This window comes from Tympanuchus pallidicinctus, unplaced genomic scaffold, assembly GCF_026119805.1.
Source record: "Tympanuchus pallidicinctus isolate F22 unplaced genomic scaffold, pur_lepc_1.0 scaffold15, whole genome shotgun sequence".
In the NCBI taxonomy this organism is placed as follows: Eukaryota; Metazoa; Chordata; class Aves; order Galliformes; family Phasianidae; genus Tympanuchus; species Tympanuchus pallidicinctus.
Window position 1 is genome coordinate 36,388,694 of NW_026294669.1, and position 13,998 is coordinate 36,402,691.

General features: G+C 38.8%; 1 protein-coding gene across 3 annotated transcripts in view; it reads right to left on the reverse strand.

Annotated features, from left to right (window-relative positions):
• DIP2A (disco interacting protein 2 homolog A) overlaps positions 1–13,998 on the reverse strand; it is a 102,606-nt gene that overhangs the window by 30,397 nt on the left and 58,211 nt on the right. For all 3 annotated transcript variants that reach the window (XR_008204546.1, XM_052674528.1, XM_052674527.1), the window contains exons 6-18: positions 10,759–10,887; positions 9,481–9,600; positions 7,941–8,138; positions 7,377–7,472; positions 7,041–7,147; positions 6,156–6,279; positions 5,717–5,826; positions 5,202–5,304; positions 4,003–4,067; positions 3,597–3,690; positions 3,040–3,159; positions 1,520–1,634; positions 1,082–1,221 (exon numbers count right to left, since the gene is read on the reverse strand). Coding sequence is in view for 2 of the 3 variants with exons in the window: in XM_052674528.1 (XP_052530488.1) it covers positions 1,082–1,221; positions 1,520–1,634; positions 3,040–3,159; positions 3,597–3,690; positions 4,003–4,067; positions 5,202–5,304; positions 5,717–5,826; positions 6,156–6,279; positions 7,041–7,147; positions 7,377–7,472; positions 7,941–8,138; positions 9,481–9,600; positions 10,759–10,887 (1,521 nt within the window). In the remaining variant the exon portion in view is untranslated. The remainder of the gene's footprint in view (positions 1–1,081; positions 1,222–1,519; positions 1,635–3,039; positions 3,160–3,596; positions 3,691–4,002; positions 4,068–5,201; positions 5,305–5,716; positions 5,827–6,155; positions 6,280–7,040; positions 7,148–7,376; positions 7,473–7,940; positions 8,139–9,480; positions 9,601–10,758; positions 10,888–13,998) is intronic.

The following is a 13,998-nucleotide window of genomic DNA, read 5'->3' on the forward strand; positions in this document are numbered from 1 at the left end:
ATGTCTCCGTGATCCCAACACGACTGTAGTTTTGCAGCTGCACACATCTACCTCATCGTGTTTATTCCCCATGCATTGGTGTAAATACATTTCAAAGAGACACCTAGGCATGCTGATTTTTAAGGCAGAGTTTCAGTGTCACACTGTTACTGAGAAGAAACTCCAAAATTGCCACTTCCTGAATTTTCAAGAAATTGTTGGGAATTTCCTGCATACCATGCACTACATAAAATATGTTCCTCACAAAGACTCTGTAGCAATTCAAAATGAGAGCTGGCTGCAGGTTGCACACTTAGTACCAGTTTCAAAGATGAAAAGCACCAATGCTAACCAACCAAGGTGCCGAGGCCATAAATAAACACTTTAAGATGGGTAAGGCCACAACAGGACACAGACAGGTCTTGGAATGCTGGAGAGCTAATGATAAAATTTAAAAAGCAGCAATAAAAGCAAAGCCTACGAAAATAGTCAACTGTTGCCAACAAGCCAGCAATCTCAGCCAGGCTTTGCTCTGAGTCACACTATGCAGGCTGAGAGGAGCACTGCCACTATCGTGGACAACATACACATGCTGCCATGGCACAGAAAACAGGCTCAGAAATCTGCTGCAGATGCTGCTGAAGAAAATGTACCGTCACAGCTCAGAGTGGCTCGTGGCTCTGTATGAATGCATAGACTATCAATCAGACACATCTTCTGGATAAAACAGCACAGTTCCTAGTAAGCTTTAAGAGTTCGTTTTTTTTCCTGCTGCATTTGTCACTGCATATCTGTACATCTGTCAGCACTAACACTGACAAATGAACAAAACCACAACTGTAAAACCAGCCATGAAGCACCTGCACAGTCCACAATCTATGATGACTCAAATTTACCATCAGTTAATCTCTCCTGTGAACATTTATGAATGTCCCTAGCTGAGATAGCACTTGCTACTAAAGTTTTTAGATAAAGTGTCAAAATCTGAGTGACACTACCTTGAAGATACTTCTCATTTGCCAGTTCTATTTACTGCAACAGCACAGGTACAATAGTAAAGTTACATGGATTATGCTTAAATGTATATTAAAAGTTCTCCTACCTCCTGGCATAATCTGACCAACATCTTGTACAGTTAAAACAGACAACTTCTCTTCTGTATCCACTCTTATCACACCGTAACTCAGACAATTCATAGATAAAACTGCTTTCCCTGGAGGAGGCCCACCCAGTTCTGGAGGTCTGAAAAACAGTAAGTCAAATCACTTGTGAATCAACAGACCAATGACATTAGGTCCATCAAAAGCACTGTGCAATTCTGTCAAGTCTATTAAGGTTAAACAAAAGAATGACATCTCATCTTTAACAAACAAGACTTCAAGACTGGTAAACGTGAGATACCTGCAAGCCTCAGACTTATCTGGGTCTTTGAGTATCTTTCTGTGAGTAGTTATCTTTTCTAACTGTTATCTTAGCAGTGCATATATTTCAATTGTCAAGAATTTTTTTTCAGTCAACTTCTCAGGAAAAAAAACATTACCTGCGAATAGCAACAGTGAGCGCCTCTGAGGAACTGGCACAGGGGCAGATTACCTCAGGTCTCAAACCTCTGGACTGAAATACATTCAGGAAGGCATCACATGAAGATATTGACCCTGAAAACACAGTAACAGCATTTTGCCAAGTGCAGGAAAGTTTGATCTGCAGAGTTCCAATGTCTGTTAGCTTACTCTAACCTCACCTGTACAAACATGAATGCATTCTTGCACTATATACTTTCAAACTAAAGGACATCCTTCCCTACTATTAGATTGTTGAAGAACAAAATAATGGCTAACAACTAATTCACAGAATGAAATTCCCAATTGCATACTCTTTCTCTGGTAGAGTCCCTTACCATCACTGAAAGTCCTCCAGTGATACAGTGATTATTTTATCAGTATGGGTAGATGTACCTGACAGTTTCTACAGTTCTTACATGAGTGTTTCTTACTGAGACCACAGCATTTAAAAATAAAATCAAATGCTTCTGACAGATCCTCACTTCTGTTTAGAACTCTACCTTGCCATAAGCATGCAGCTCAAAATGTACAGGGATACTGTATGTCCTACAGCTTTGTGTTTTACAGATCTGCAATCATGGTACATAAAACAAGGCAACTTCACTGATCATGCTACATCCTGGGTATAGGGTAATTTCATATAAATTCATGTAACAGTACAGTACTGATGAAAAAGTCATTTACAGAGATATATACAGCTAAGATGTGCAAACAGCAATGAAAAGGCAATGACTCCACCAGCATACAAATAATATGCATTTTACTACAGAATTAACTGTGTAATGCCTTCTAAGCATCACTACTGAAAAGCTGCCTACAACAATAATCATCCTAGCAAGACCAGTTCAAGTTTTCATATTCTGCCAATGCGTGTGCTGTCCTTTCATCATGTAACAAACCTCTAGCAAACCTGAAATACCATTGATTTTCTGATGTACAAGCAAAACTAAGCCCCAAAGTGATATCCTTACGTCCTTGCCAGTTGCAGGATTAAAAAAAAAAACAACCAACAAACTCTCCTGGCTGCTTTTTTTCTCGATTTGTTGTCCATCACCACCATATCATTTACAGGAAAAGGTAAGGCTCTACCAATTGCTCTAGTTAATAATATGTATTACTCCTTTGAGTTAAGGCTGTGACAGCTTCAATTTTTATGTCCTTGCATGATTGAGATGAACTCCATGATAATGTACAGAAATCAGACACATTTCAAACTCATACATTTTATCTACTGCACGAGATGGGCATCTACTTTGAAACTGGCATTATGATTTACTTTAAACAGACTTCCAAAAAACAACGTTGCCAAAAATTGTTTATATAATAAGTAATGAAATGTTTCCTATTGAAACTATCCTTAGAAAAAGAAAGGCTGCTGCTGTCTCTTTTGTTGAAGATTAACTGCTGAGCTCCAGTAGCACAGGGCCAGACTTTCATAACTTACGTGTGTTTTCAGTTCACCTTGGACTGACAGCTCTGCAAACACATCCATACTCACATGGATTAGCTCCATCTGCCACTATTAACATTCGTAAGGAGCTTAGACTGACATCTCTCTGATCCCTCTGAGCCAAAAGTGACCAGTGCATATCACGTGATTTTACTACAGCAACACGGGCTGAAAATAACGAATAAAATTAATAACAATTATGGCATGTGTGCAGAATAAAGACAGAAATTATAAAATCATGTATCTACACAAAAATATACATTTACAAAACTAGTTACAATCTACTGGCATTTTACTGCAATGACATGTGCACATTCAATGTCTCCAGATGGACTTGCTGATACAATCTAAACACTTAATATGAACTCTAGTCCTATGACAGTAAATACAGTCGCCTTTAAAGACCTATCACAAGAAGACAGCAAAGTCAATCATCAATCATTCTGCAGGACTTTTACCACTACAATGCAGTACCTGTTTGCTGAAGCTGATGTGTAACAGTGGTAAAGGACATCAGCTAGATTAAACACCAGTGGCCTGCCACGCACAAGGCATACAAACAGATTTTTCTCAAATCAGTTAATGCAACAGTATTTTAAGGTTACCTTTGTATGAGCAGACTTTCTGTATCCAGGAAAGTGGATTAACCTTCATTAATGCATACGGAATACTGATGACGTGCATTCTGTTCATAACACTCTGAGAAAAAATATTCAAAAATAAAGTTTGAAGTGTCTGGGAGGCAGAATGTATCAATGTCTTAAAAAATAAAGAAAAAAAATCAGAGCTATCAGAGCTACAGCACATCCCTTACATCTAACTGTTACTTACGAGTACAGCCAATAGCAGGCAAACTATCTGCACAGTTGGTTAGTGAAAAAGGAATACTCTATTCTTAAATGCATAAATAGTGAAATATAGCTTGAATGGTTTATGACCTCACTCTGAAGCACTGCTCCAAAGAGAAGATTCTGGTTACAGTGGTTTTTTTTCGTTCAATCAAACACTTACTGTTAATACTCCATGCCAAAGGCCAGCATCTCTTTTGAAATCCAACACATTTGTTAGAGTTTCCGCTAAAAGCAAAGGAAAGGAAGCAGTTTTATGAAAACATTTATGAATTTAAGATATTTGTTCAAACAACTATGAAACTTTCAACACACCTAACAACTCAAAACTATATTGCCATGTCTTTTTGTCCATAATATAGGATGCTTTATCATGGAATCATACCATACAATGGCTTGAGTTGAAAGGACATCAAGGATCATCAAGTTCCAGCCCCTCTGCCACAGGCAGGTTTGCAAGCCACTACATCAAGTACTAAATCAAATTGTCCAGGACCCCATCCAACCTGGCCTTAAACACCTCTGGGCAGCCTGTTCCAGCACCTCAGCTGTCTCTCAGTACCTGAAAGTGCCTTAGTTATTACAATCACCTTAAAATCACCATTAAATTCTTTGTAATAATTTTATCTATGAGACATGATATTCAGTTTAATACTATTTTGAGTGCTTGTTACCTTTGTCCAAAAACTACATACTGAAACTCTGATTTTGATGCCAATTGAAGAAATTTTCAACTAAAAGTGGTTCAACTGTATTTGAAAGAATCATATTAGTGAGAAATACTACCACAGCTGTACTGAATTTTCTTCAGTGCTTTTCTCTGAGAAGTGTGAACTTATGTGATTCCAAACATAAATCAAAGTTTGGCATAGGATCTAACCAGATTATAGGAGGACGTCTTTTACTAATCAAGTGAAATCTACTAATCAAGGATGGAGGATGATTGAATTTAAAATAAATGTTTCTTCAAGTACCTGTTGTTCTTGTTTAGCTTTCAAAAAATACAAGAGCATACAAAGCTATTTCCCAATTAATAAAATACTCCAGTAAGCCAGCCACATATCCATTCAGTCTCTGCACAACTGAGAGCTCCAAGAGTAGCGGAGAGTATGAACCCATACATATGGAAATGCGCATCTTCTATACCCTCAAATATTTTTGACCTTTAGGAAAAGTGAACTGCATGTAACCATGTTAGCTGGAAAAAGCATTCAGCAGTTCCACAGCATCATACGACAGATTCTGTATGATATTCACACAGAAGACCTGACGTTATTTTATGGCAAGAAATGTGATTTTGTGACGTAATTTTCCTGAACAATCAAAGCAGTAGGTGTCATTTTGAAGTTATACCTAACTTACCTTCTGAATACCCACATGCCTGAGTCAATGCATGACAGTGTGCCAGCATGGAAGCATGAGATATAGTAATGCCCACTGTGCTGCCTTCTTTACTTGTTTTGTACTGAAAAGAGAAAGTTCACACACACATTACTTTAACAGCAAATACAGAAAGTAAACAACAAATACAGAAATGTACAGTAGTGACTGAAAGGATAAATAGAAGAGGCAGATATTTACATTTTTTAAAGAAAATAGCTAATGTAAGAGATGCAACTTAAGTTCAGAGAGCACACTAACACCCTGCCCTAATGAAACAAAGTGTCCCAGGGATCCCAAAATGCCAATTATTCCCGGTCTTTAGTCATACTCAGTATGACAGTTTTCCCAGTAATTTTGAGAGAAAAACTCTTGCTCCACAATTATAGATATTACAGTCATCTCTTCTGTAGCATCAGAAGATCGAAGAAGGAAGATGCATTGTGACTCAAATGGGAACAGTGTAACAATATGTTAAGCATATTATACTGGATCACCTCAATATAAGCAATCTCAGCACTGGCATCCCGTAATTGTGGATGCCAATCCTTAGCTGGTTTTGCCAGATGCTTCCCATCAATCACAAACCAAATGAGACGAGGCCAACCTTCAAATTAAAAAAAAAAAAACAAAAAACAAACAAACAAAAAAAACAACAAACAGAAAACCACAAATTACTGTCATTACACTACCAAAATCTTTTTTTTTTTTTTCTTTCCCCAGTTCTCCAGGATAACAATATGAATCAAGCTATGACTGCAGCATCACAATCCTGACGGAAGAAGGAGGAGCACTAAGTGCTCTCTTGACAATAATGGCAATTCTTTATACGTAAACTAGAAGCTCGCAAGCAGACTCAATGAGGTGGCTTAGCAGTAAAAATCAATATATACATGGCTTATACTAAAACAGAATTTGAGTACTTTGAAAACATACCTTTGAATGTAACCACCTCACCCGTTTGAGCTTTAGGAAGGCCTTTCTGACAAGCATCAGTGGTTAAAGCGAGCGTTACTCCACAGCTGCCCAAAAGAAAGCCAATTTGTTGGCTGCCAGCATCCTACAGAGAAACCATATTATAGCAAACTCACAAATAATCAATTTACTCACAAATTGCACAGTTTACTGCAATTTTTCCATGTTTTGAAAATACTAAGCCAATCTATACCACAGAGAAAAAGAAAGGTGCAAAGACCTTTCATGATAGCACTGAAATCTACGCTCAAAATACAGTTTTGCTCAGGGTGAACTACGTCAGATTAGGGAATAGTCTGGTAAGCAATGGAAGAACGGAAGAATGGAAGAATGGCTGTGCACAATTCTCCAACCCTGTAGGAAGTTCATAATTTTCATCAAGAAACAGAGCCAGTTTGATGTTGTTTCTGAGACTTGAGGCACCAAAGTGCAGAGCCTGTTCTACTTGCCTCTATTCTATTGTATCTATCTCTATATTCTATCTCTATTATATTCTATATAATAGTTCCCACTATTCAGCCTGGGAGCTGAAAATATTGCACCTCTGTGTTGAATTTTGAGGAAAAAAAACCCAAAGATCTTTTCCAAAAGAACATATTAGAACAATTTCTATAAGGACGCATTCTAAAATAGTAAAATTATTAGGTTCACAAAATTTTGTCCCATCTCTTAGAACATGCACTTCAGTCTACTAGGCTCTGGAGAAGCAGAGTGAGTCATTCAGCTGATGCATTGTACTGCTTTCAAAAGTGCAGGCTTGGAGGGATCCCATGTAAGATCCAGGTATCACCCATCCCTCTCCGATTCATTTATGAAGCTATGAATTTTTTGGATGTATTCGCCTACCTTTCTTGTTAGCGGAACTTCTATTGGCACAGGGATAAGTTCTGCCAGGAGACATCCATAAAACGCCACCATAAACATAACTGGATCACTATTAGGAAATACAAGAGCTACCTACAAAAATACATTAGAATGACATGAAATGCCTTTTGTTGTCATTTGGGTGGCACCTTTTTTAAAATCTGTGGGACAAAAATGTCACAGCACTATCCAGGTTCACAAAATAGGAAGAGAAATAGTGAGAGCTGTGATTACACATAATATTACAAATTACAGTATTACAAAGCTGAAGCTGTTCCTCACTCTCTATTTTATCCATACAGATGACCTCAAACGAACCTACCCGGTCTCCAGGCCTTAGCAGTGGTTCATTCCTACTGGTTAGCTTGTTTAGTAGGGTATATGCTAACTTCAAGCTCCGACTCCACAGTTTGCCTAAAGATGAGGAAGAAATAAAAAAATAGAGGCTTAAATTGCAAAATTCAGTTGACAATATCTATATACAAGCAAGCTGGTTGTATTAGAACAGAATTAGCAGTTACATTAGCAAATACTGGGGAGAATCTAACTGCTTGGCCTAAAAAGAAAAACCCTAATCTGCACAGAAATTTAACTAAAATTTAATAAACAGAGGTTAGGAATAAAATGCCATATTATGCAACACTGTGAAAAGCCAGTTTGGTGCTTTACAGCTTTCCACAACACAGAACAAAGAAGTTATGCAAGCTTTTAAATTAAAAGACAAAAATCTACTTATTGGAAATAGTAAAAACAAATAAATAAATGAAATTCTTTAATATGTAGCTTTCAAAAATAAGAACAGTGATTAAAAAAAAGATAAAGCCAACCATTTGTTCAACAATGAACATCTGCTTCTTTCCTCCAGTTGCCATCAATACCTACCATAGGTAAGTGTATAGACAGCTTTCCCAGTTGTATCCAATGCAGTCAGACAAGGGGCTTTTGGCTGGGTAGTTCCCCAGCGTTGCAAGGCTGCCAGCAGAGAAGGTGGCCAGTTGGTCACCACACCGACAGGTTCACCTTTAAGTACATTCATCTGGTTTCCTTCAGGCTTCGGTTGATTTGGGTCAGGCTGTTGCACTAAAATCAGAAAACAGTAAAGTGGGTGAATGTGGGTCTTCACTAAATGTGCAAATTACACTTAAGACTGTTCTACAAACCATACTCATCCTTACTCACAGCTTCTCAATGCTAGTGCTTCTCCCCTGCTTTATGATGATGCTAACTTAATCTTCTGTTGGCTTCTTAAAAAAATAATCAACTTGTAGTTCTGATTCCACACTGCTTAAAAAAGATGGCCGCAGGAACAGAACTTCAATCCTGAGTTCACTCTTTTTTCCCTCCTGTGAGACATTATTTTCTGCTGTTTGTTTTGCACATCTACTTGAATGAAAGCCTACACCAAACCAAGAAGCATTATCAGAAAGAATGGCTTCAGCACCAATTGGATGTACTTTCACTGCACCAAATTTTCAACAGGTGATGAAGAATGACTATATGGCTCTGTAACCTAATAATAAAAAATCATCTGAAACGCTCCTGGTATTACAGAGTATCTTGGTTGATTTTATACACTTCAACGTAAGTTTGCCTGAAAAATCTCCACAGAAAGAATAGAACAGCAAACACTTCACATCTTAGAGCATCAATTAAACACTACAAGAAATCTAGCAGCAACTGCTGAAGATAAAGCACTGAGAACAGAATTTTCATTTACTCTTGAAGAGTATGAATGGAAAAAAATCTATTCTCCAAGATTAACCGATGCTGCAGGTTTTAAAGAAGGCCAGTTTTGTTTTTCAAAATGCTTTACTTTCTGTCTGGACACATACATGCAAATCAGAAAATGAATCAGCAATTAAGCAATTTCTGCAGAGTATATAGAAGCACTATAGTTTTATGCAGTAGATACATAACACTGCACAGTCTAAGTATTCAATTTCTCTTACTCTGTAAAATCATGAAATATTCTATATTCCAAACAGAAGATATTAGCATACATGCAGACAATGTTAACCTAATGAATTCCAGTTAAAAGTGAGCAACCCTTCTCATTTAAGTAGACTTGGACGCTGATCAGCTAAAAGACATCTTTTCAGAACAGGATGTGGGGGTTGTGCATAGAAAATAAGCTGCCTGCAGGTAAACAATGGTCATCACACTGAGCCAAACTGGGCTGAATCAGATTTTCCAAAGCAAGTGAGGAATGTCGAGTATAAGAACACACAGCAGGAGGGCTGAGTTGGAATATTATGCTTCACTTTTACACTGTGGACAGAATGGTCATATGTTACTGCAGTTCTATCATGATTATTGTTTCTCTTTAGGAAGAAAAAAAGAAAACAACACTTGCTAAGCCATATCAGTTCTTTCTTGAATTGCTTACACAATGAGTGAAAATTGTATTTAAAAGAAAATTAACCTTCTAGTAGCTCTTCAAAATCATCAACAAAAAACTCTTTCAAAGGTGGGCGCTTTGGTCTTTTCAAGGTATTTAGAAGCTGCTGGATTTTAGAGGACACTCTGCTATTCACTGGGACACCTGCCAAACAGAAAGGATGCATTATTTAACATGTATTAATAAACATACAAAACACATGTTTCCACATTGCTGACAACATTATTCCAAGCTCAGCACAGATTTCAGGTGGAAGAGTCATTCAAAATGCGTAGCTTGTTTGGGTAAAAAAAGCTTTAAACAATATCAATTTCACATACGGATTACAGTGCAAGGTTTTCATAATGGAGGGCTGCAGCGGAAGGATGGTCTCTGTAAACAGATCCTAGCATTGCCATGTGTCAGACCAGAGATGGCTCCCACCAGTCCAAAAAGGGACCCACTCCTGGCCAGAGCTGAGCCATGAGTGATGTTGGCTGTGTCTCTGGCAGCAGATTTAAGAAAGGGGAAAAATGCTGTGTAACAGCAGCTGGGAGAGAACGGTGAGAAAAGAGAGAAGCAGTCCTGCAGCCACCCAGATCAGTGCAGAGAGAGGGCAGGAGGTACTGCAGGCACAGGCCAGACCTCCGTGGGCAGCCTGTGGAAGAGCCCACAGTGCAGCAGGGAGATGTGGCCTGAAGGATGCTGCAGCCCCATGGAGACACTGCAGATACAGGTCCCAGCCTGGAGCTGCTGCCTGTGACTCTGGACTGCTGGAGCAGTTCTAGCAGGATGGACCTGCAGTACCAGAGCCATGCAGGAGCTGTGCCTGAAAAGCTGCAGCCCGTGGAAAGCCCATGCAAGATCAGTTCAGGAAGGATAGCATCATCCCCTGGGAGGGACCCCACACCGAGCAGGGACATAGAATGACTATGGGGCAGTGGCAGAGATGAAGTGCTGTGGGTTATGCTGCTTGAGGGGAAGATACAGGAAACAGTTGATGGGAGAGAAGGGAAGGCATTTGTAGTTTCTTTTAGTTTCTCACTGCTCTAGTCTATTAGCAACAGGCAATACTATTTTCAACTCCCTGCACTAAATCTGTTTTGCTTGTGATGGTAATTAGTGAGGGATGACCCTGTGCTTCCCAGTGGCAGAACACAGGAAATGCAAAACAGCCTTTCCTTTGCAGACTGACATATGCACCATACAAATAAAAATGAGGAGTGGGCTTTGGAGGAGGCATGGCACATGATGGGTGTCAAGCTCTGTTCTGCCCATTCAGAAAAAAGGACACAGATAGTTGGAGGTTTATAATGCAATTACCATCTCCAGTTTCCAAAATGCTGCTGTTATAGCCTCTGGGAACTCCTCGTACTGATGCTACTTGTGGACGCTCATGATGCAAGTGTTCCACCAGACCAGTGGTTACATCAGGAGGTGCTGAGTGGTTATCTGTATAAATGTGAGAAAAACAAATGAGCCCATCAATCGTGTTAATGCATCCGATGTTGCTTCTTACAGCACTTTTGCTGCTCTCCCATTTTTGACAAAATTCTTTTCTTTAATCAAATCATAACCAAAATCTTAAGGAGGGAATGAGAATGCTGCATTGAATTCTGAAAGGAACCGCTTTGCCTTCCAGAGGGGAAACGAGCTCCACCTAATTCCAAAGTGACCCAAGGAAATTCAGGCATAAGTTACAGGATGATTACATCATCCTTTTCCTTTAGCAACCTTTCTTACCACGTTTTTCAGTCAGTCGATGTACCTGTTATCAATGCTTCCTATTCTGGGGTACAGACCATCCGTCCTTCACAAGCAGTACTAGTGAGGACAGCCAGGTTACCTGTGACGTGCACTTACAAAACTGGTGCAGATGTCAACAGTGAACACACTTTGGTGCACCACTGATCAAAACAGATAAAGCATAGGGCTTCCTGAGGCATGATGTGGTCATGTAGGCCTGACATCACAAACTGTTTAATTTCAATGGTGTGTGATACAAGCAATTAATACTTAACCATTCTGTAACATACACAGGAAAAACAGAGCAATTCTCGTGAACTCAAAGTATTGAATAATCACCCTGTAACAATCTTAAGGCAAAAACTTGCATTACTTGGAACTGTGCTATGCCTCTACACTACAGAAGAACACTTGGGAATACTGTCATTAGAAAACCTGTGATCTACTTTATGGAATGGTTTTAAGAAATATAAGTATAGGGAAGGAGAGTTCAAGTAAGGAATACTTGAATTACTGATATCAGGAATTACTGATATCAGGAATTGCAGACCTGAAATATTCAGAATCCTAATGAATAAAAATTGGATTTCAACAGGAAAAAGCTTACGAATAGAATGCTGTGTCACGCTAGAAAACTGCATGGAGTCATACAGCTCACTGGTGATAGGCCTTGAAGAATTTTTGTGTGACAGAAATTCTGCAGCAAGAACCAAAGCCTGATGAGACACAGACAGTGCTGTGAAGTATGTAATATTCACCAACTCATTTTTAAGAAGCGATTAGCCCTACGGTAACAAGTGCTTATAACTCTGCTCACAGTTTTCCAGAGCTTATACATAAACAGCTCTAAGCAGTTCTAGTAGGATCATCAGAAGAAAACTTATTCTCATACTTTCTAGTAATCACCACTGCAATGACAAATCTTGTGTTAGAGAGATCTGTCACATTAGGTATTAAGTAGGACCACAAAATTCCTTCATTTGGGTAAGGTACCAGAAGGACAAAGTATCACTTGATTTAATAAGTGTTGGATTTCAAACCAGTAACAATAAAACATGACAGCTATGAGTAAAACTGATCCATACAATCTTCACAATACTTCACAAGGTTTATAGAAAGCCCAAGTATTCAGAATAAACTGAAAGGCCCTTGATAAGCACTATACAGCTTCATTTATTTTTTTTAAATTGTATTAATTCCCATCTTTACCAAAGTCCTAAAACACTGACTTCATAAAGCCTACTAAATAAGAAAGGAAACACAATCCAAAGTACCTGGGCCCCATAGTGCAGTATCAGCCCACTGTACTTACAAACCCTGGATGGATTATTAATGAGTAAAGCTTTCATTCCTTTAATATACTAGTAAGAACTATGCTCAGAGATGTAACTGCAGTGTGACTTCATCAGTGGAAATCCTCAAAATACCATTCTGCATAGAAGATGTTGTCACCACTAAGCACTAATGTGACCCAAAACGTGAATCTGTGGCATGCATTTGATGTGGCATGCATATAGGTACATACATCAAAGTCACAGCAGAGAATAAAACACACATACACACTACGAAGTCCAGAAGCCATATTTAAAGTACAGGAATTGAAACACTGAAAGAATGTGAGTTTTGCCATGTATATTCCTGTTAAGAAAAAGCACACACATGCAAAAGACAGATTTTTGAAATACAAAAGTTCGGCAACTAAATGCACAGAAAGTAACATGGGGAAGAAAGTATTTGGGAACACTTACAGAAGAGCTGAGTTCAAAGAAATCACACCAAAAATGAGAATGCTTGGGAATAAAAAGAACATTTACAATCATTTCCAACTGAAAATGAGCACAGAAAAGAGCTACATGTGGAGGTGCTGCTCCATAGCATTCAGGTATCTCATAAGCATCTCACAGCCAAGTTTCATGCAGATCAGTGTCCCTAACCCAGAAGTGGAATGCAGGGGTGCTTATGAACAACTTCTCTGCAGCCCACAGCTACTGTGTCCTGCACAATGAAGAAAATTGGTCTTCACACATCTGCCCTGAGAAGACAGAATTCCTTTTAAGCATCCAGAAGGAATAATTTCCGTCTTCAGGACTTACGCTCAGATGAAAATCATATTAATTTCATTAATTATATAGGCATTCTACTCATAAGTCCATGAAAATCCATGAAATGAGTCTCTCTTGCCTAGAGATACTTTGTCAAAGCACTGAAAGAGAAATGGGGAGCAGCCAAAAAATCATGTGAACACACTTGTGACTTGGAGACCAAAGTTAATGGGATTCAGACCGTCAGTTACTGATTAGTAACCCAAGAAAAAAATGCACGAGATACAATATAGAAAATTAAAAGCAAGGCATCAGACAGAGAGCAGTCTCTAAGGAAGAACCTTATAATGAAGATTCAAATACTACAGAAAAGCCCTAACCTAAGCAGAAAGCTGGGTTAGACACAGACTGCTGTATCTCATTTCATCTCTTGGAAATTACTCAATAAAAATGGACATTTAAAATAAAAGTTCTACTGGAACAACAAAAAAATAAAGAGAGCACACTAGCTCAGCTACAACTTAACACAGAATCCCTAAGCCATTACTTCCTGCATATTCCTCTGTAAAAAAACCTTAGAAACCTCGTTTCAAACAGTCTCATAATCCCCTGTGGTGGTAACAGCAATCAAAGCTCAAACACCTACCACATATCCCTGCTTCCAGCTAAGAAAGAGAATCCTTAGGATCTTTAAGGCTAGAAAAGACCTTTAACATCAGTCAGTCCAACCATCAGCCCATCAGTACCATGCTCACTAACCACGTCCCTCACAGGT